The sequence below is a fragment of the Astyanax mexicanus genome, chromosome 13, assembly GCF_023375975.1.
Source record: "Astyanax mexicanus isolate ESR-SI-001 chromosome 13, AstMex3_surface, whole genome shotgun sequence".
Classification (NCBI taxonomy): domain Eukaryota; kingdom Metazoa; phylum Chordata; class Actinopteri; order Characiformes; family Acestrorhamphidae; genus Astyanax; species Astyanax mexicanus.
The window spans coordinates 15,382,715-15,405,908 of record NC_064420.1 but is presented as its reverse complement, the minus strand read 5'-3'; the positions used below and the strand labels follow the sequence as shown (position 1 = coordinate 15,405,908).

At 36.9% G+C, this 23,194-nt stretch overlaps 2 protein-coding genes across 7 annotated transcripts in view; one reads left to right on the top strand and one right to left on the bottom strand.

Annotated features, from left to right (window-relative positions):
* The window catches only part of baz2a (bromodomain adjacent to zinc finger domain, 2A), a 353,839-nt gene that overhangs the window by 260,218 nt on the left and 70,427 nt on the right, over positions 1 to 23,194 (bottom strand). The gene's annotated exons all lie outside the window — the stretch shown is intronic.
* LOC103029203 (hemicentin-1) overlaps positions 8,252 to 23,194 on the top strand; it is a 30,432-nt gene continuing 15,489 nt past the window's right edge. Inside the window, exons 1-11 of one of the 6 annotated variants that reach the window (XM_049462795.1) lie at positions 8,252 to 8,365; positions 8,573 to 8,617; positions 12,331 to 12,606; positions 12,702 to 12,971; positions 14,418 to 14,696; positions 14,780 to 15,049; positions 18,870 to 19,148; positions 19,261 to 19,530; positions 21,662 to 21,940; positions 22,035 to 22,304; positions 22,419 to 22,700. In XM_049462795.1, the coding sequence (XP_049318752.1) occupies positions 8,335 to 8,365; positions 8,573 to 8,617; positions 12,331 to 12,606; positions 12,702 to 12,971; positions 14,418 to 14,696; positions 14,780 to 15,049; positions 18,870 to 19,148; positions 19,261 to 19,530; positions 21,662 to 21,940; positions 22,035 to 22,304; positions 22,419 to 22,700 (2,551 nt within the window). In that variant the 5' untranslated portion in view covers positions 8,252 to 8,334. Of the gene's footprint in view, positions 8,366 to 8,572; positions 8,618 to 12,330; positions 12,607 to 12,701; positions 12,972 to 14,414; positions 14,697 to 14,779; positions 15,050 to 18,869; positions 19,149 to 19,260; positions 19,531 to 21,661; positions 21,941 to 22,034; positions 22,305 to 22,418; positions 22,701 to 23,194 lie in introns of all 6 variants that reach the window. The other 5 variants (XM_022662309.2, XM_022662313.2, XM_022662312.2 and 2 more) reach the window with 5 other exon arrangements.

The following is a 23,194-nucleotide window of genomic DNA, read 5'->3' as shown; positions in this document are numbered from 1 at the left end:
CTTTTTTCCCCACTGTATGCAAGAGTTTTATCACTGAGTAGAAGTGTGAAATATTTTTCACAGACGTTCTTAGAAATCCCATCTGAATAGGGCTTTGGTCAGGTCTTGTGCATGATGGAAGTGTTTGCACACATTTGTGTTCATTTACTTGGTGTGTACGTTTCCCTGAAACCTTCACAGCTGTGTTCACAGTTTGTGTTTGAACTTCTGGTAGCTATGTTTGTAGCTTCTGTTTTTTTACTACCCTTGTTTGTTGGTTTTGTTTTGAACTTGTGACACAATATGTGACAACTGCAGAACAGCCATTTAACAACTTCAAATCAACCTGCAAGCATCAATATTATATATTTCTAAACAAAAATGTTGGCAATAATCTACTGTAAAAAGTCTTTTGTTTTTTGTTGTTATTGTGTTATTGTCATTTTCTGTAAAAAGACAGAATGTTACTGTTACCTAGGTTACAGTTTTTTTTACTGTAATTAAATTACAAACATGTCTTGTGTTTTTTACAGTAACTATTTATTGTACAGTTTGAAGCCATTTACTGTAATATGTTTGTCATGAACAGGGACAAGAGACACAGGCATGATATTTATTAAATATATAAGAAAACACACATAAAACACGAAAACAAACATGGGGAGGGTTACGCAAAACTAATAAAACAACGCTAAGAAAACCAACTCAGAAACCTGGGCTAAGGAAACCAAACTGAAAAAACTACGCTAAGAATATAAAACTAAGAACACTAAACTAAAAAAAACAGAGAATACTAAGGACAGAACTACACAATGAACAAGCATGGAGAACACAAACTAACTGACATAAAAATTCACACAAAGCACACAAAAGACCAGACTAGGAACACTGAAACAAAGGGTGTCTATATACACAGGGAGACTGGAAACACCTGGAGAAGGTAACAAGGAGACGGGACAGAGACAGGTGGGAGCATTAATGACAGGGCTGGACTGGGGCGGAGACAAGACAACAAAAAAACAAGCTTGGGTAGTGTGGAAACACTTTAGTTTTTTTTTAATGAAAGTACAAAGAACTTTCAAGAACTTTTAATAATTTCAATTATCGCTCTTCAAGCACTTGAAGCTAAGTTTCCTGGCTAATCTAGCTAGATATCTAGCTAGGTTAGCTAGCTAAGTAACTAATGGCTAGTGTTCAGGAGTGACACTGATGAGTAATATTGCCCCAATTTATTTTTACAGGTTTATCAGTGACTGTCTATAATTACTGCAAAAGTCTTCCTGTTTATTTCTGCGGCTAGAGGCTATTGCTAAACCACAGCACTAGCTACACTGGAACTATAGTTGGTTACACCACAGTCCCTACTACACTGGACCTGCTGCTTCCGGCTGATATTTCCCACAGCGCCCCCTACACTGGAACTGCAATTCCGGCTGATATTTCCCACAGCGCTCCTACACTGGAACTGCTGCTTCCGCCTGATATTTCCCACAATCCCCTCTACACTGGAACTGCTGCTTCCGCCTGTTATTTCCCACAGCGCCCCCTACACTGGAACTGCAACTTCAGCTTGGTATTACTCCATAGCGCCCCCTTTACTGCAACTGCAACTTCAGCTTGTTTTTACTTCATAGCGCTCTGCAGCTTTAGGCCAACAGTGGCCTCTTTACTGCAGTAAAGATTGTATGCGTTTTACACTTTTTTTTTTTTTTTTTCATAGTTTTACATGATAAAGTAATCTAACCAGCTCTTGGGCAAAAATGTAGCCATCATATAGCCAAATGATTTTGGACTCAAATATTTAGCCAATTGCTTGTGAACTCCATCCTCTGGCAATTCAGTTATGTAAACTGATAAAGCTAAACAGCAGTGGTGACTCAGTAGTTAAAGCACTGGGTTAATAATAACAGGCACGTATGGTCAACACCTAGGTTCAATAAGCTGCTATTGTTAGACACTGGAGTATAGAGTTGCACGGTGTACCGAAGGTTCGATTCTTTTTCGATACTACGTCATCACAAACGATTCGGTTCTTTAGCGTTCGATGCTTTCGATACTGTATATAGCCCAGTCACTAGCTTCAAATGAGTCAAATTAGTAGGCGCGATTTGATTCAGTTCATAAGAAAACTGATTCACACCGCAGCAGTCGGTGTGGCAGGATTCAGATAAACTTAGTGTTCTGAACAAATGAATCGATTCACGCGCAAGCCAGCAGAGCAGCAGCGAGTGTAGAATGGCGACGGCTAAAATAACAGATGTCTCTCGTCCGCGACTTGTGAACAAAACGGGCGCGAGGAGTGAAGTGTGGGAAAATAGTCTGAGATGTAGGCATCTGTTTTTTATTTATATTTTTATTTTTAAATAAAATAACGAAAACTGAAAGTGAAACTAAACTACTTTATTTATTAGCGCTGTTTTCACTCCCGCAGTTGTACAGCGGGGGGTGTTGTGCCGATTCTGTCCGCGAAGCGGGAGTCGGATTCAGTAGCGGATTCGGCACAAGCGCGGCGGCACCTCGCGCTCCGCGGTGTTAGTTGTAAGCGCTCGCGCTAGCCACAAAATACGACAGAAAACACTGAGGGAGCTGCAGAATTATGTGTGGCACTAGAATATGAGCACGAGGAGATAAAAGAGAACCTTTACCTGTGAGTAGCTCAAATCAGAACACGCAAGTCTCTCTCACTCTCGCTGTGTCTCTCTCTGTCTCTCTCTCTCTCTCGCACGTGAACGCCTCCGCGTTTGACCTGCAGCACTGTGTTTAGCTGTTCTTAAAAATCATTTTAATTAAATAATAGTTCTATGCTTCTATGTTACAGTGTTATTTAACATAATTCTGATCATATTTCGCTCATTCATTTAGCAGACAAGCACCCTGATCTCTACAAAGAGCTGAGAAGTCGACAGGTTTGTGGAGTTAGTCAAGATACACTCTGTCTGTAGCTTTACTAAGATTTACTAGCGACTGCTAGTAAATCACGTTAACACGGAGAGGAGTGTGCAGGAGTTTTGTTTTGGACCCGTGGTTTTCTCTATTTCTCCATTATCCCATTGGCTGTGAAACATGAACTCAAGATGTTCACGTTTTCGCGTTTCCATCGCAAATCTGTGGTCAGGCACGTAGCCTGCTTGATCGTTACACTGAACATGGGCTTATTAAAAACGGTAAACGGTTGATTAATAAAACGGAGCAGTGAGTGTTAAAATGAACATAACATTGTAATGTTCTTCTGTCTCTTTATTTTCCTTATTCAGAACTTAACTTCTGCCCGCCCGTCAGGTTCACATAGTCAGGCTACCATTACCTCTGGTTTTAGTTTTAGTTTTTAGGAAGTGTTTAGATAATTATGTTATAGTTAAGGTTATAATAACAAAACTTGTTTTTTGTTCAAATGTTTCATTTTAGAATAAAAACGGTGGCACAGATTGTTCAGTGTTCAATCCAGTTCAGTCAAAAATAAACATTTTATGTTCAGATATTTTTATTGTTTTTTTTTCTTCCAAGTATCGTTTTGGTATCGAGAATCGTGATACTACAGTTGGTATCGGTATCGAAGTCAAAATTTTGGTATCGTGACAACCCTACTGGAGTATGTATTTTTATAGTTTATGTTTATCTGATTGCCAATATACTGTGCACTGGACTGAAGGTAACTTGTGAGAGTATAGTATTGTTGCTTTGTCTGGCTGTTTGCTTGCAGGATGTTGGCTTACCACACAAAACACGCCTAGAGTGTGAACTGTGGTTTAGACGATGCTTCTTCCACACAGTCACATCTGGACTGAAACTAACTGCTGCTGTTGTAATTTCCGCTTTAAAGACACCAGTGCTGGTAAAGACACTTCACCCTCGCTCAACTTTCACACATCATTCTGACTATTTGTCTTCTCTTTCCATTTCCTGTGTTTTTATTTCATTCATTTAACAATGATTTAAAGCACACTATAGTAATACACAAAAGTCCATTTATTGTGTACATTGATTCTACACAGCTAATTTAATGAACTTTTAATAAACATAGTCAATGACTAGGCCTAATCCCTGTCTGTGAAACCAAACGACTTAATTCAAGCAATCTTAAAGAATGATAGTGAACATGTGAACATGCTTAGATGTACAGTGGCTTGCAAAAGTATTCAAAACCCTTGAACTTTTCCACATTTTGTCATCTCACAACCACAAACTTAAAAGTATTTTATTGAGATTTTAGGTGATAAACCAACACAAAGTATTGCATTGCATGATACATGGTTAAAAAAAAAAAATAGAATAAAAATCTGAAAAGTGTGACGTGCAAAATTATTTACCCCTAAATAAAATCCAGTGCAATCAGCTGCCTTCAGAAGTCACTTAATTAGTTAACAGAGTCCAGCTGTGTGTAATTTAGTTTCAGTAAAAATACAGCTGTTCTGTGAAGGCCTTTGCTAGAAAACACTAGTAAACAAACAGCATCATGAAGACCAAGGAACACACCAGACAGGTTATAGAGAAGTTTAAAGCAGGGTTCAGTTATATAAAAAAAAAAACGCTTTGAGTTTTGAGCATCCCAAGGTAGAGGTTAGATCGGGCCCAAAATATCCAACCCGGCCCAGCTCGGGCAGAACGTGCACCATACCCGCACCATAAACTGTCATTATGAACCCGAGCCCGACCCGCCCCGCCCGCCCCATTAACTGTCTGTTTTCGGGCTGTTTGAATGAGCGAAATATGATCAGAATTATGTTAAATAACACTGTAACATAGAAGCATACAACTATTATTTAATTAAAATGATTTTTAAGAACAGCTAAACACAGTGCTGCAGGTCAAACGCGGAGTTCACGTGCGAGAGAGAGAGCGACAGAGACAGAGAAAGAGAGACAGAGAGAGAGAGAGAGAGATTTGCGTGTTCTGATGTGAGCTACTCACAGGTAAAGGTTCTCTTTTATCTCCTCGTGCTCATATTCTAGTCCCACACATAATTCTGCAGCTCCCTCAGTGTTTTCTGTCGTATTTTGCGGCTAGCGCGAGCGCTTACAACTAACACCGCGGACCGCGAGGTGCCGCCGCGCTTGGCCGAGTCCGACTCCCTGCTGATCCGACTCCCGCTTCGCGGACAGAATCGGCACAGCACCCCCCGCTGTACAACTGCGGGAGTGAAAACAGCGCTAATAAATAAAATAGTTAAGTTTCACTTTCAGTTTTCTTTATTTTATTTAAAAATAAAAATATAAATAAAAACAGATGCCTACATCTCAGACTATTTTCTGGAGTCCGAACCCGACCCGGCCCGAGGAATGTGGTGGGAAATCTCGGCCCGAACCGACCCGATTTCGGGTCGGGCCTCGGGTCAGGTCGGGTTCGGGCAGAGAATCTAAGCTCTATCCCAAGGAGCACTGTAAAATGCATCATCCAAAAATAGAAAATGTATTCTACACCTGCAATCCTACCAGGTCACGACCATTCACACAAACTGACAAATCAAGCAAGGAGAGCACTGGTCAGAGAAACAGCCAAGAGGCCCATGGCCACTCTGGAGGAGCTGCAGAGATCCACAGCTCAGGTGGGAGAATCTGTATACAGGACAACTATCATAAGTCACGTGCTCCACAAATGTGGCCTTTATGGAAGATTGTCAGGAAGAAAATCACTGTCAAAAGAAACGTATGACTTGTTGTTTTAAGTTGCAGCAAACATTTAAAAGAAGGTGCTGTGTGTCAGATGGCCATGACTATTTGAACAATCAGATAACTGCAGTAATTCAATTATGAACAGGTTTTTGCAGTTTCAGTCCACAGCTAAGTTGACAAGATGGTTGTGGTTTTGACTTCTGAGGAACATTCAGAAAGACAAACACTGAATGATAGTGTAAAATTATCTACAAAATATAAAATGTACTACAAATATTTTTTTTAATTCGTTTTCTTCTTAATGATACTACTTGATACTACTAATGATAATGATACTACTACTACTACTACTACTACTACTACTTTTTATTACTATACAAGGGCCATTCCATTGAACCGGTGCCGTTTGTTGCTTGTAACTCTTCCACATGAAACTTATTTTTTTGTAAATCTTTTGTTCAACTCTGAATCTAATAACACATGTATTTGACTATTTAAAACATGTACTGGTCAAACTCAGGCAGTTTTTTTTTTTTACTTTTTAGGCAACTTTTAATTTGTACAAGGTTTCTTGTTTCCGAAGATGGTTACCAAAACTCATGTGACATTTAAAAAGCATGTTTAATAGCAAGTCCACTAATTCCTTTGATTTTCTCTCAAGAAAGTCTTTGTTTATGGTTGACTGCATGTTTAAATAATTGATATTTATGACAAAAAAAAAATCAATCCTGTAACTGGCACTCACTCCTGTTACTTTTAATGCTATGAATAAACAGGACTGAAAGTAACAGGATTGAGTTTTTTTACTATAGAATTAGCAAAAACATAAAAATAGCTAAATGGCGGCTATGCCAATAGCATGAGGACACTGAGCACACTATTTATTTCCCCAAAATTTGTATTTTAAAAATATTCAGATAAAAATATCTAAGAATTAATTTAGGTAACAAGAGAAAGTGTTGAGATTGACCTCCTCAGTCAAACTTACAACAAGATCAAGTATACAGAAAAAAAAAAAAATTGCTTTTTCTATGGTCTTTAGAAGAACCAGCTGATGTCACTTCCTGTTGTAAATGTGACTTCAGCTGGCATAATGTTTTATGGTAACAGGACTGAGTGAAACCCAGGGACACAAATAACATGTATTTTAACTTAAGTATTATAGATTTACTATGATTTACAAATATTTTTAAAGCATAGATGGGATTTGGAGTCACACAATGCAAAAAAAAAAAAAAAAAAACAGAAATAAAGTTACATTCATCATCAAGTCATTGTTCTCATTCTTGTCTCTCTCTTTCCAAATTTTTTATTTATTTATTTTTGTTTAAAAAACTGCAATCATTTATTATTTTAATCACAGTAGAACATAAAACCTGTATTGGCTGCTGAAAGTGAGACATTTTACCATTTCATTAAAAATATTAACTCATTTACGTGTTCACAGCAACACACCTCACAGGGCCAAGTCTACTATTGTGTAGCATCTCCTCTACTTTCAATAACTATGTAAAGGTCTGGGTAGTGAGTGAGTTGCTGGAGTTTTGGGAGGGGAATGTTGTCTAATTCTCTTCTGCTGGAGGATTATCAGATTCTGAAAGGTCTGGACTGCAGGCAAGCCAGTTCAGGATCATGAATTTTATTCTGCCATGCTGTTGTGATTGATGCAGTATGTGGTTTAGCATCATGTTGGTGAAATATGCAAGAGCTTTCCTAACAGAAACGTGTTCTGTTTGGGAGCATAGGTTGTTTTTAAACTGTTTAGAATTAAAAGGCCTTTCCAGAAGGTGCCTATGGCGTTGGCTGCAGTGTAAGCAGCCAACGCCATAGGCACCTTCTTTTCTTAAGTCTGCAGGAGACAGCGCCAATGGTTTTAAACAAAATTTAAATTCTGATTTATCTGGCCAAAAAAGTGTTTTTTTGTCAAAAAATGATGAACTTTGTCTAAGGGACAGCAGTGTTTATGGATGGTGTTGACACAGTATGGCTTCTTTTTTAAATGATACAGCTTTAACTTGCATTTATGGATTGCCCAGCAAACATTACCTGAGGGCCTGAGAGCCCGAAAATCTCCAACATCCACCAGATTCTCTGAATCATTTTATGATTGTATTTGCTGTCAATGGTGGGATACCCAAAGGCTTCGCAATTTTACATTGAAAAACTTTCTTCTTTCTTCTGACACACATTTATGCAGATTGGTGAAGCTCTGCTCATCTTGCAACAAGCTTCTATTGCAGACATTTTTATTAGAATTACTTACTTTTTTCGGTCTTTTTGCGGCATCTCTCTATCTATTTTCTTAAGACGTGTTGCTGCCATCAAGGCCTAAACTAATTAATGATTTTAATAAATTGGGAAATGTCTGATTTGTGTGTTGTATTGTAAATTTAATATGGGATAAAAGCTTTATTTACATTTATTTACATTTCACACAGCATTCCAGTTTTTTTGGGAGGAAAAGCAACACAACTGCATTTCTATAACTTTTATAAGCACATATGAATAAGGACCAAGGAAAATGTTTTTTACTTCTGAACTATTTTAACAGTATTTTTGCAGGTACTTCAGGACTAGTGAGACCTGTTTTTTTTTTTTTTTTAAATACGCTGTCATTTCCTGTCTAGATCTTATGAAAAGTTGCATCCTGTGACGAGCAGTCAACTCCCTGTGCACTGGCCCGAGCGGCAGCATGGGTTTTCAGCATTCTGCATAAGATACACAAAGATAAACCTTATCTGATAGAATGGCACTTATCAAATTCATCCTCGCAACAGGTAAGAATGCAGTTTTGATTGGTAGAAGCTAATGGTTGTTTTAACAACTATTATCTAAGAATTCTTGAAGAAGTGAAAGTGCTGGATACGTTTCATTTCTCATTGTGTTTATAATATAGACTGCTGACCTTGTACTTAGACTAAACCTAGCTAAGAGCTCTATTTTTATTTTCAAAGTAAAATATCTCTCTTTGTCTGTTTGAGCAGCAGTTGCCAGTATGGTGTTAAGCCTGTCTAATGGAGAGGATACTGGTGAGTTAATGTTTAGTTCAGTTTTACATTGATAATCAGATTTTTATTCTTGATGTTTTTTTTTTAAGGTAGAAGTCTAGGTGCTTTCACCCCAAACATTTGGACAAAAAGTCTGAACTAAATGGTTCTTTTTAATTTTTTACATTTAATATATTTATTTTTTTTGTCTGATTCTCTTTGGTTTTACACCGCAGTTTAATGACTATGAGCACTAATTGTCTTTACTATGCCCTACATGGGCGTCTACCTATACTTTGATTGGTTTGGAGAAGGGTGTGTGTCAGATGATGGCATGTTGTCAATTCAGCGAATTGGCTTTCTAGGTGTTGAGACAAATTTTACCTCCCCGACAGAATCTGACTATGCTTGAGTGCAGGTGCATCCCACAGCAGAATGAGCGTAACAGATTTGACTCGGATTCATATTATTATTGTTTATAAACAAATAAAAAATAGTTTAACCCTTAGTTTTGGTTGGGGCTGACTGGGTGTTTTTGGTGAGCTTGCCTGGGTGTTTTGGTGAGGTTGGTTGTATGTTTTGTTAAGGTTGGCTGGATGTTTTTTAAGTTTGGCTGGATGTTTTAGTAAGTTTACCTGAATGTTTTGGTAAGGTTTGGTGAATGTTTTGGTGAAGTTGGCTGCATGTTATGGTGAGAATGGCTGGATGTTTGGCAGGGTTGACTGGATGTTTCGGTGGGGTTGTGTAGATGTGTTTGTGGGTTTGGCTGGATGTTTTTATAAGTTTGCCTGGATGTTTTGGTGGGTTTGGATGTTTCAGTAAGGTTGGCTGAATGTTTTGGTAATGTTGTCTGGATGTTTTTGTCAGTTTGGCTGGATGTTTTTGCCAGGTTTTGGTGATGTTGACTGGATGTTTTGGTGAGGTTTTAGTGGGAGTGACTGAATGTTTGGCTGGATGTTTTTGTTAGGTTGTTCAGATGTTTTGATGGGTTTGGCTGGATGTTTTGGTGGGTATGGCTGGATGTTTTAGTGGGTATGGCTGGATGTTTTAGTGGTGTTAATTGGATGTTTTGGTGAGATTGCCTGGACATTTTGGTAAGGTTAAGTGGATGTTTTGGTGAAGTTGGCTGAATGTTTTGTTGAGGTTGGCGGGACATTTTGGTGAGATTGCCTACATGTTTGGCTGAGGTTGACTAAATGTTTTGCTGAGGTTGTCGAATCTTTTGGTGTAAGTGATTAAATGTTTTGGTAACATTGCTCAGACATTTTGGTAAGGTTGGCTGGATGTTTTAGTCAGGTTGTTTAATGTTTTGGTGGGTTTGCTTAAATATTTTAGTGTGTTTGGCTTAATCTTTTGCTGAGGTTGACTGGATGTTGTGGTGAGGTTGGCTGGAAGTTTGGTAAGTTTAGCTGTATGTTTTAAGGAGATTGTCTAATGTTTTGGTGGCAAAGACTGAATGTTTGGTAAGATTGCCTGGACATTTTGGTAATGTTGGCTGATTTGTTTGGTGAGGTTAGTGTGATGTTTTTCTAAAGTTGTCTGGATGTTTTGGTGAGTTTGCCTGGATGTTTTGGTGAGTTTGCCTGGATGTTTTGGTTGGTTTGGCTGCATGTTTTAGTGGTGGTGATTGAATGTTTTGGTGAGGTTGCCTGGACATTTGATGAGGTTGGCTGTATGTTTTGGTAGGGTTAGCTGGATGTTTTATTAAGATTGCCTGGGTGTTTTGGAAAGGTTGGCGGAAGGTTTTTTTAAGGTTGGCTTTATTTTTTTTGACCAGGTTGGCTGGATGATTGAGTAAGTTTACCTGAATGCTTTGGTGAGGTTTGGTGAATGTTTTGGTGAAGTTGGCTGCATGTTTTGGTGAGGATGGCTGGATGTTTGGCAGGGTTGGCTGGATGTTTCGGTGGGGTTGTGTAGATGTGTTTGTGGGTTTGGCTGGATGTTTTTATAAGTTTGCCTGGATGTTTTGGTGGGTTTGGATGTTTCAGTAAGGTTGGCTGAATGTTTTAGTGAGGTTGGCTGAATGTTTTGTGAGGTTGGCTGAATGTTTTGTGAGGTTGGATGAATGTGTTGGTGAGGTTGGCTGAATGTGTTGGTGAGGTTGGCTGAATGTGTTGGTGAGGTTGGCTGAATGTGTTGGTGAGGTTGGCTGAATGTGTTGGTGAGCTTGGCTGAATGTCTTGCTGGGGTTGGCTGAATGTCTTGGTGGGGTTGGCTGAATGTCTTGGTGGGGTGGATGTTTTAGTGGTGGTGACTGAATATTTTGGTGAGATTCCCTGATATTTTGGTAAGGTTGGGTGGATGTTTTGGTGAGGTCGGCTGAATGTTTTGGTGAGGTCGACTAAATGTTTTGGTGAGGTCGGCTGGATGTTTTGATGGGAGTAACTGAAGTTTTGGTAAAGTTGCCTGAAGGTTTTGGTGAGGCTGGCTGGATGTTTTAGTCAGGTTGTTAAGATGTTTTGGTGGGTTTTATGAGGTTAAACAATTAAGAGATTTTTTAAGAGTCGTAATAAGAAATTTACCACATATAAGATAACACTACTACACACTAAATTAACGTCACAGTATTACAGCACCAGGAGTAAGCTAGTAAGCTAGGCTATAGCAGTTGTATTAAAGCAGTTGTGTAGCCCTGATAGTATCACAACTTTATTTATTATATTTTCTTCAAATATGATCATTAAACTATTCAAAGCGAGGAAAACCACCCTTCTGAAAGAAGTTGTGTATTTAAATATAATATCAGTGGTGTGCAGTGAATATAGTGGTACCTCTTCTGCAAACACCCCCCCCCATCCCCCCCACCCTGCCGCCGGCAGACCGACACAGAGAATATGTAGTTAAAGTAATATTTATCTGTCTTGACTTAGTTATATTAACTAATACACATCAACAGCTACAAACTACAAAAGTATACAATAGACCCAACAATAAATGCTTAATTTGCCCACAAGTACAACGGTTCAACAAAGATCACTCATTTTTATGTCTACAGTACGCCAGGTCAGCCAAAACATTAAGTACACAAAAAACTCACCAGTCAGGCGGCCTATTATTGTGAATTAGTTTCACATTGAGGGACAGCCTTTAAAAATGCCTTTTTTTAATATAATATGACACAATATCTGACTGATTTACAGTCGCCATTTCATGATAGATAGCTAACTTTTTAACTAATCCAGCAATGCGCGCTGTTTTACACTAAGCAACATGTAACACCTTCAGCACAGCGCTGAGAAGGGGCTAGACAGCCATGGCTCCGCCCCCGTAGTGAAAATCATGAATCTGATTGGTTAGACTGTCCTTCGACTTTGCTAACGGACTCATTTCAACACCCTTCTCAAAATCAGTAAAAGGGTCACGCAGACACACGTGGGCAGAAGCCATTTAAAAAAAGCTTTGATTGGTTAAAACTGCTGTCAGTCAGATAAAATATATATTTATATATATATATATAATATATATATATATTTCCTGATTAAAAATTATGTAATTATTTACATGCATTTATTGTCACCTGTTCTCTGAAGGTTAGAAGGGCCTTACCTACTTTCACTTTGAAAAAATATATACTTTATTTGGCTGTGCTAATTTTGTACTGGTGATGTACTCAATAAATATATATGCTTAGTATATTTCATGAAACTCTGCTTTTAATGATAAAACTATACTTTTACTAAATGTGTCCTATATAGGAGCCTATATTATTATTTATTGCTTTTTATTTATATGTTATCTTCCATCCTATTTTGCAGTGGGAAAACCAACCATACAGCAATCCCCCAGTTTCAGCATGATCTATACTGGAGAACAGGTCACCCTTACCTGTAAAGTTAAGGAACAATCTTCTGACTGGAAATTTTACTGGTACAAAACCTCAGAAAAATCAAAGCCCTTAAACAGTGACACCAGCAAATCCACCTACACCATCAACTCTGCCCAAGTCTCAGACAGTGGCACTTATATGTGTCAAGTGCAAAAAGGGAATAGCAGCATTTCACCTGAAGTAAATCATGATTTAACTGTAAAAAGTAAGATACAATCCATTCTCTTCTATTCTCAGTCAAAAATTCTGGACCAGTGAAAGTTTTCCAATTTTTAATAAACATTATCTTGTTTCTCTCAGGTCCCCCTGAACCAAAGATAACTCAGACTTCTGGATGGGAGAGGGTCTTTCCTGGTGAAAAAGTGACTCTGAAATGTGTGATTCTGGACAAACCCACAGACTGGAATTATGTGTGGCTCCTAAACAATAATCCAGTTGCAGGATCTGGAGATACTCTCACCATCTCCTCCATTAAACAAGGGCAAGGAGGACATTACACCTGTCAGACAGAGCTACAAAACAGACCCAAGACACAAGTAAAGAGCTCATCATTTACACTGACTGTTTACGGTAAGTGCTATCAAGATTAGCATTATCATCTTTGGGACAATGTTTTTTTTATTATTGAGTTTGTAAAAAATGCAGTGCAAGAAGATTAATCAATTAATCATTAAATATTAGTTTTAGAAATAGGTCTGTCACGCTTTAACAATATACTGTCTTGTATGTAAAAATGATTGAAAACCTCTCGAATGTAAAAAAAAAAAAAAAAAAAAAAAAAAAAAAAAAAGATTGATGACCCCAAGCCATCAAACAAAGCTAATTTGCTTGCATTTTTGCACTAGGAGTGGCATAAGGTCACCCAAAAGCAGTGTGTAAGACTGGTGGAGAGCAAATATAGTTTTTTGACTGTTTCCTTAAATATTAGTAATGTTGCTTCTAAAGGAATATGAAATTATTTTCTTTGCATAATTTGAGGTCTTTTTGTTATTTTGACCATTTCTCATTGTCTGCAAATAAATGCTCTAAAGGAAATAACTTTATTTGCAATTTGGAAGAAATGTTGGTAGTAGTAGTAGTAGAATAAAACAACACTGATCATTTTGAAGTTTTGAAAAAAAAAATTCTGGAGCTGTATTTTACTTTATTTTAGTTTCATTTAAATAGTACAAAAATATGGACCATATGTAACTAAAAAATATATATTTTATGTGAGAAAAAGGTAGAACACACTCTAGGCCCTATCTTAGCAATCTATATAGCGCACCAGTCGTTTGTGCTTTGTGCAAATTGATTTAGGGGCGTGTTCTGTGTCTTTGGTATCACGAGGGTGCCTATATGCCTATACAGATCTGTAGCCTTTTTTTTTTTTTTTTTTAAGCAAGACAGGGGTAATGCCCGCGCTCCACCATGTGTCTCCAGCAGCCAACGTTATTTTAGAGCACTGGACAAGACTTCAATTAATGAATTAATATATTTTAATAAATATGACCCGATGATATGACGATCTTATATTTCACCTTTTTTAAAGTTGAATATAATTGACAGGCAACGTGTGAGCGAGGTGGCAATGTGCTTTGATGTTTTTCAAATAGAAAATATATAAAAGAAAATTTCAGTTAAATAATAAAGAAGTAAAATAAAAAATATATGTATGTTCAGTCAAAGCGCTTTTCTCTTTTCATTTTTTATTTCCAAAATTGCAGGATGTGAAAGAGAATGAGTGAGAATGAGTCCCTGTAAAATTCTCAAACAGCAGAATGCCTAAATCTAAATCTGTGTACTGAACATAGATATAAATCCTTATAAATGTCAGGAAAAATATAACTAATAATAATTTATAGTTACTGTGCAGATTTTTAAGTATATTTTATTATATAGTTGATTGCTGAAAGCTATCTTAAACATACTCAGATAATTTATCTTTCTAAAACATATACATCTGTCACTGTGGGTACATTTTATTATTTATTGTTATTAAATAATGTTATTATCCTCCATCCCATTTTGCAGCAGGAAATCCAAACCTACTTCTTGGAAAAACTCCCAGTTATAGCGTGTTCTATGTTGGAGAACAGGTAACCCTTACCTGTGAAGTTCAGCAACCATTTTCTGAGTGGAAATTTTTCTGGTACAAAGCCTCAGATAAATCAAAGCAGCTAAACAGAGACACCAGCACATCAAGCTACACCATCAATGCCGTCCAAGTCTCAGACGGTGACACATATGTGTGTCAGGTGAAAAGAGGGGATGGAGACTTTCAACATGAAGAAAATTTTGATTTAACTGTAAAAAGTAAGAACTTAATCCTATTTTCAATGAAAGTTTTCTATTTTGAGGTTTAAGCATGTTTTTTATTAATTTTTTTTCTCTCTCAGGCCCTCCTGAACCAAAGATAAGCCAGACTTCTGGATGGGACAGGGTCTTTCCTGGTGAAAAAGTGACTCTGAAATGTGAGATTCCCGACAAATCCAGAGACTGGAAATATGTGTGGCTCCTAAACAATAATCCAGTTGCAGGATCTGGAGATACTCTCAACATCTCCCCCATTAACCAAGGACAAGGTGGAGATTACACCTGTCAGACAGAGCTACAAAACAGACCCAAGACACAAAAACTGAGCCCTTCGTTTAAACTGATCGTTTACGGTAAGTGCAGTTATAAAAAGCTTTATTATTTTTGTGATTGCTTGAGTATATATAGCTATGTTTAAAAAGGAATTATTAGTTCTGTTCCAATACTCCTTATCATTAAGGCAAATAGGTGTCAGAAAACAGCAGCTGGTATATGGCAGTTCAATAATCTAGGTAAATAAAACAGGCAATAGAGATCTGTATCAGTTTTGAGCCTCTAGTGGAGAGCACAGTTAGCTCAAGTACACAGTTTAGTGTTTGGTCTGTCCATGTGCTATTCCCACTGAGGCCACCAGGAGGACCAATTACAATATACTGTATATTTTTACTTCCTGTGCATGTGAAGCCTAGTGCTAGAGGTGGGCGATACCGGGAATTTTGGTATCGATACGATACCAAGTAAACGCAGGGCCAGTATTGCCGATATCGATACTGATACCGATACTTTTTAATATTTAAGCTTTATAGATCCAAATGATCCAAAAACCTAGGATATAAATTCACCAAACATTGTAAGTGATAACAAAATACTTTAGTATCACAATCAACATTTTTTGTTTAGAAACAATGGAACAGTAACAAAACAAAGTTTAAATATAAAGTAAAAAAATATTAAGAAATAAAATAAAAATTCTCCCCTCACTAGACATCTTTTCTAGTTCTTTGTTTCTTTTTTTTAATAGAATTGTCATTTGGAAAAACAATAAAAAATAAGGAATTGTCTTCCTTTCAGTGCAATTCAAATGCAAGTTTTTCTTAAATTAACAGAGTGTAAAAAAATATCACTCAACACTAATCTCCTGAGGTAGAGGCGTGTCGACTCGAGGAGAGCGCTGAGTGGGCGGGGCCAGGCTGAGCTTACCTGCTTGGGTTTGGCTGGCTTTGCTGAGCCATGTGACGCATGTGCAACAACAAGAGACCAGAGAGTAGACTGTGGTGAATCCTCGTGCGCAGCAGTCAGTGCGTGCGGCAGAGAAAAAAGCTTGAATATCGATATTTTTACACGAGTATTGCTCAATACCAATACCAGCGTTGGTATCGATATTATCGATATTTGGATCGATCCGCCCACCTCTACCTAGTGCTAGGAATTCACTGCTGTACTGTCTTTGTTTTGATTTATGCTTACTTTTCTTGGTTCTTTTCAATTTCAGCTCCGGCTTTATGGTCCTTTATTGTCAAAGACCCTGTTTTTAACCATTTCTCCAGGATGTAAAACCTATACCACATATACCACATGACAACCGCTTCAATCAGATTCTCACTAATAATTTAACTAGCTTGTTAAAGAGCCACTAAACCCTAAACCATTTTTTCCCATTAATAGCTGAAATATGTTCCTTTGAAAGAATGAAACATACCAGTCCTGCTTAAAAACGCCCTGACAGGTTCAACTATGCTATAGGTGTGGATGATGTGTCTGTGCACTTTGGTACATCACAATATGCATCTCAGTCAATCAATAATAACGCCCCCCTGTGTGACGTCCAACCATCTGCGTCTCACTGCTATCAGAGGCACACTGCTGCTGCTGCAGCTCAGCCAATCAACTCTCCCTCCCTCCTGCCCCAGCCCTAAACCCATAAATCATCCACTGCCCCCCAAATGACCCCTCCCATTTTTTAGCCTTTTTCAAATTTGAGCTGAGGATGGAGTCAGCAAAAATCAGGGGGTTTAGTGCTTCTTTAATCTATTAGAGCATTGTGATTCTAGCAACATGGTTTTCTGCCAAAATAAGTCCCCCTAAAAATGTTTTGAGTTAATAATTGAAATTCTATCCACTAGTTTGATAAATACAGAGTTTAAACCTAAATAAAATAAAAGTTTCAAAATTGTAATAAAAAAAAAATATGAATGCTTGTCTTCTGTTTTTATCTAAATATTCAAGTGGAATCTGTTTAAGAAATCTGATAAAGAGATCTGTTTTTTTCTCAGAAATCAGATCAGATTTCTTAGCACATGCATACACAAAAATCAGAGGGTTTAGTGCCCCTTTAATCTATAAGACCATTGAGATTCTAGCAACATGGTCTTCTGCCAAAATAAAAGTCCCCCTAAAAATTAAAACTATTTTCAGTCAGTAAATGAAATACTATGTACTAGTTTGATAAATACAGAGTTTAAACCTAATTAAAAGCTTATATTATTAACTGATAAATGCATTAAATCATGTAGAAAATAAAATAAAAGTTACAAAATTGTAATAAAAAAAATTACGAAAGCTTGTTCTCAGATTGTAAGGATTATGTAATTTTATTGTTTTAACTGCTGGTTTACTCTAAAATATTTCTATAAACCTGCTCCACATTTCTGAGATCTTTGGTTTTTTTGGTGATTATTGTACATTTCTGGAATCTTACAAAATTGAGGTTAAGAATCTCATTTTGAAGAAAGTGATTATTTTCAACAAAAACAAAATATCTGCAAGAAAAAAAAAAACATTCACTTGCCTCTACTGTTGCCATAAATTGTAAAATCTGTAATGGTGGATACAAAAAAAAAGTATCTGTTCTGTGTTGGCCACATCCCCACAACTGAGGCTGAGGACTGAGTGAACAGATGAGGATGTCCTCTTGATAGTACAGTAGGATTAAATCTGGTTGCATTAATGGTTTGTGACTTCTGAATCTCAGACTATGTCCATTACAAAAACAGATTGCAGGGCTTAGGAGGATATAACTATATATATGTTGCCAAATAATCTGAGACAATAATAATTTGTGCACAATATTCTTACTAATAATACATGAAGCAAACTCTTAACATATTCATACACACATGGCCAGGTTCACAGTACACATATTTTTTAATTGTCAGTCATGCTGTTCACACTGCATGACTGGTTGTGGCGTAATCGTGAGTCTTTTAGTTGCTGAAACTTTCACACTACATGACTGATCAGAGACACAGAGTCACAAATTACACACTTTCTCACTGTGGGAAATTGCAGACTCACCTCACAGCTCTTCAGAAACACGTTTGTCACAAGAACTAAACGCAAAATAACAAGCAATGTCATGCCAGAGAATCTCTATAGAGGAGAATGCGCACTTAAAGTGAGCCCAGAATGAATGGTAAAAAAATAAAAAGTACTGGAGATATAATGCTTTATGGTTTTAAACTTCAGTTTAAGCTCTGCCTGTAACTCCTACATCACATTACCAACCAATCAATCAGATCACAGTAGAAGATGCAGCGTCTTTAGTGTGTAAAATTACACACAAATTTACTGTAGAAAAAAATTAAATATACAGACACTTTCTTTGCTTTTTTAGTAAGATTTAAGGAATACTCAGAACGAGTAAATCGTTAATATTTTAAAGTTTTGAGCGTATATCATTCAGTCATTTTATCATTCACCCACTTTCATCGAGGATTCACTCTTGGGCTCCCTCTAGCTTTTAACAGTGATGTAACAGGGAGAGAAATGGTCAACCCTCTATAAACAGCTCTGGTAAAGCAGATGTGTTTTGTACCTGTGGTTCTCTTTCTACGGATTCCCATCTGCAATATGTAGCCACTGCTCCTGACTCCCAGTCACCGACTGAGTCAGATATTTAACATGGCAAATATTTACCTGGATGCAGCATGGCGAGGGTCTTTCAGTAGTTCACACTATAGGACTAAGTGAGCGTGAGAGATCCCTGATTTGCTTAAGAGCAGAGTTTTTGTCGGCAATCAACAAAAAAACTGTGACTGAAAAACTGTGCTAAAAGTGTGTAGTGTGAACCTGCCATTAAGCAGTCCAAGTGAACAAAATTAAATATACTTGCATTAGAACAACATTTATTTATTGTTACGAAGTAATGTTTTTATCTTTCTTCCTATTTTACAGCGGGAAAACCAACCTTACGTCAAGGACAAAATCCTGCTTTCAGCGTGATCTATCCTGGAGAGCAGGTCACCCTTACCTGTGAAGTTCAGGAACAATCTTCTGACTGGAAATATCACTGGTACAAGATCCCAGATAAATCAAATCATTTAAACAGTGATACCACCAAATCCAGCTACACCATCAACTCTGTCCAAGTTTCAGACGGTGGCACATATGTGTGTCGGGTGATAAGAGGGGAAAACTTTCAGCATGAAGTTAATCATCAATTAACCGTAAAAAGTAAGATACAATCATTTTAGTTCCATTTTCTGTGAAAATATCTGGAAAACTGAACTTTTATGTTTTTTTTTGTTTTTTTTTTACAAAACGTAATTTGTTTTCTTTTTCTTAGGTCCCCCTCAACCAAATATAATTCAGACTTCTGGATGGGACAGGGTCTTTCCTGGTGAAAAAGTGATTCTGAAATGTGAAATTCCAGACAAACACATGGACTGGAAATATATGTGGCTCCTAAACAATATTCCAGTTGTAGGATCTGGAGATACTCTCAACATCTCCTCCATTAACCACAACTATCATGGAAATTTTACCTGTCAGACAGAGCTACAAAACAGACCGATGACACAAGTAAAAAGCCCTTCATTTACACTGACTGTTTATGGTAAGTGCTGTAAAGAGAATTTTAAATCATATTTGTAAATCATGTTTCTTTTACTGAGTTTGTAAGAATTACAATACAAGATGGGTAATTAAAATTAATCATAAAATTAATCTTATATAGCTGAATATGGTGACAATTAATAAGGTGGATCAAGAATTAATTCTAAATAAATAAACTAAACTTCAGTCCACAAATATATTTAAATGGCAGCCTAAGCAGTCTTTGTGATTACTAAAATGAAATAAACTAGCATAAGAATGTCAGAGTGTTTTCAATAAATATACATCTTTTATTGTGTGTGCATTCTATTGTCTATTGACAATAGTGTTATCAGTCTTCTGTTGTCTAAATATTCTAGTGGAATTTGGTTGAGAAATCTGATAAAGAGAGATGGATTTTAGCTCAGTAATCAGATCAGATTTCGCAGCACATGTATACACTTACTCTGACTTTTTTCTCTTCAGGTTTCTCAGTCTGTACATGCTCGTAAAAAATAAAACACATCTCTTCCTTGACTTTGCAGCAGCGCAGATAAATCTGTAAGAAGTGTAGCACAGCCTGCTAGGGCTGCACAAAATTGGAGAAAAATTACATCTCGATATTTAGTTGTTCTGCAATATTTTGTTGTTCTGCGATATTTACTGTGATATTTAAAAATACAGGATTTTTTTTGTACCAAGTTTAACCAAAAGACAGCCCTTTAACTAGGGATGTTCCCAATTGGAACCAGGTGGAACAATTCCAGATCACTGATTTATCAAAAAATTAACGTTATGTTGTTAAGCTCTTATTTAAAGTTAGTAAATCAGCAACTGTGTAATCATTTTAAAAAGCACTTATTTTAAAAGCATCAAAACTACCCTGTTATATTATAATACAGTAAAACGTCTAGTCTAAATCTAGTCTGCCAGGCCTAAACCACACTACACTATTATTACTGTCTCCCTCTTAAATAAACAGGAAAATACCAGCATTAAAAATTAGGATTTTAATTATGATTAATTACAGAATTGTTGTTGTGTGACATTATTTCGTTTTTTATTTATTTATTTATTTATTTAAGAAATATATAAATGGATATAATTTATTTGGATATAATTTATGACTATTTAGTACTTGTTAGTAGTTGTTTATTTTATACTTGGCTGTTTTAAGAGTTGTTTCAAAATTAATTCAAATTTAATAAAAAAAAATCTTAAGGGATGACTTGGATGTGTTCTTTAGCCAAAATATTGGTTTGTATCAGATGCCCCTATTCATAATACAAGCTTGCGTCACTGACTAAAGTAAAATGTGATTTTTTTTCTTTGTAAAAAGCAGCAAAAAATTATTTGAAAAACATTATTTCATAGTGCACAAAACATTGCATGTCCTGTGCTGTGAATATTGCACATGTAAATATTGCGCATGTGTACATTGCGATATTGATTCTCAGTACGTACTTTTGAAGCTATAAAAAAGGTTCATATTTTTAGTGGGTCCAGACTAGGGCTCCAGCAATTAGCCGATATAATCGACAATGTCGATTATAACAATTTTTTGACCCCAAATGTTGGTTGTTGACTAATTTTCAATTAGTAGCACTACACAAATTACTGGGCACAAAAACACGGCCTGCGCCTCATAATAGAATAAAGTGCCCAATCATAATAGATTTCACATTTCCTCACTAATTATCAGCACCTTCCACATTTAAAGGACAATGTTCTAGACATTTGAAGGGCACTTAAATTCCACATTCAGCAGTTTCTATGGTTTTGAACAAAAGTGAAAGTTAGAAATGGGAGCCGTACCCACAGCAAGCAGAGAGGGAGGGCATGGCAGAAATAATCGTTGACTAATTAACTAATGGGAAAAATAATCGGCAGATTACTCGATTACCAAAATAATCATTCGTTGCAGCAGCCTTTGTCCATATACGACAGGAAGTATGAAGTCTATGCCACATGCTTCCGATAGTTTGTTGGCTGTTTGCAATGTAGATATCTGATTTTTGAGTTTTTTCCGTTATCTCATTCGCCAAGTGCATGCTAATCTGATTACTGACTTTTCTTATGTTTTCTTATGATTAGTGATCATTACATGTTATCGTTGTCACTAATATCAGTTATTCTTCCATCGCATTTTACAGCAGGAAATCCAACCCTACTTCTTGGAAAAACTCCCAGTTATAACGTGTTCTATACTGGAGAGCAGGTCACCCTTACCTGTGAAGTACAGGAACAATCTTCTGACTGGAAATTTTACTGGTACAAAACCTCAGAAAAATTAAACCCTTTAAACAGTGACTCCAGCAAATCCAGCTACACCATCAACGCTGTCCAAGTCTCAGACAATGGCACATATGTGTGTCAGGTGAAAAGAGGGGAAAACTTTCAACATGAAAAAAAAAATGATATAACTGTAAAGGGTAAGATACAAATATTCCTGTTCAATTCTCATTAGAAATATCTGGGCCATTGAAAGTTGAACATTTTTAATAAACATTATCTTGTTTCTCTCAGGCCCTCCTGAACCAAAGGTAAATCAGAAATCTGGATGGGAGAGGGTCTTTCCTGGTGAAAAAGTGACTCTGAAATGTGAGATTCCGGACAAATCCACAGACTGGAATTATGTGTGGTTCCTAAACAATAATCCAGTTGCAGGATCTGGAGATACTCTCACCATCTCCTCCATTAACCAAGGACAAGGAGGACATTACACCTGTCAGACAGAGCTACAAAACAGACCCAAGACACAAGTAAAGAGCTCTTCATTTACACTGACTGTTTATGGTAAGTGCTATCAAGAAAAGCTTTATCATCTTTGTAACATGTTTATTTTATTGAATTTGTATGTGTAATGTGTGAGTACATTGCTACAAATAATTATTTCATCCTATTTTGTAGCGGGAAAACCAACCTTACTTCTAGGACAAGAGCCTGCCTACAGCGTGATCTATACTGGGGAACAGGTCACGCTTACCTGTAAAGTTCAGGAACAATCTTCTGGCTGGAAATATCACTGGTACAATATTACAGATAAATCAAAGCACTTAAACAGTGACACCACCAAATCCAACTACACCATCAACGCTGCCCAACCCTCAGACGATGGCACATATGTGTGTCGGGTGATAAGAGGGGAGAACGACTTTCAACATGAAGTAAATCGCAATTTAACTGTTAAAAGTAAGATACAATCCTTTCAGCTCTATTTTCTAGGTTTTGCATTGTTCAGAAAAAAAAATAAAATTGTCACAAGACCCAGAATGTCAGATTTAGTGTGTTTTTGTAGTTCACACTTCCACAGATTGTGATAACACATCTGTATCACATTTGACCAGAAAGATCAGATTTGGTCCACTTTTACCTGCTATGTGTTTTACTCTAGCCCATGTGTTGTGTTCTTGCTTGTCTTTATGCTATTCATACACTAGACAACTTCCAAAAGACTTTTAATACACTAAAGTCTGACACCCTCTCACATCTAAAGACAAGTCACAGACTATTTAATCACAGACTAGTCACAGGCTAAGTGTCTAACACCCTGCCTAACCACCTGTGTCATAATGGCAGGGCCCTAGGTTGGTACAGTATAATGTATTTCAAATTTTGTATCAACAAATTAGGTACTTAGTATACTCTTATCATGTGTCACTCTTTTTCCCCACACTCAGTTATTT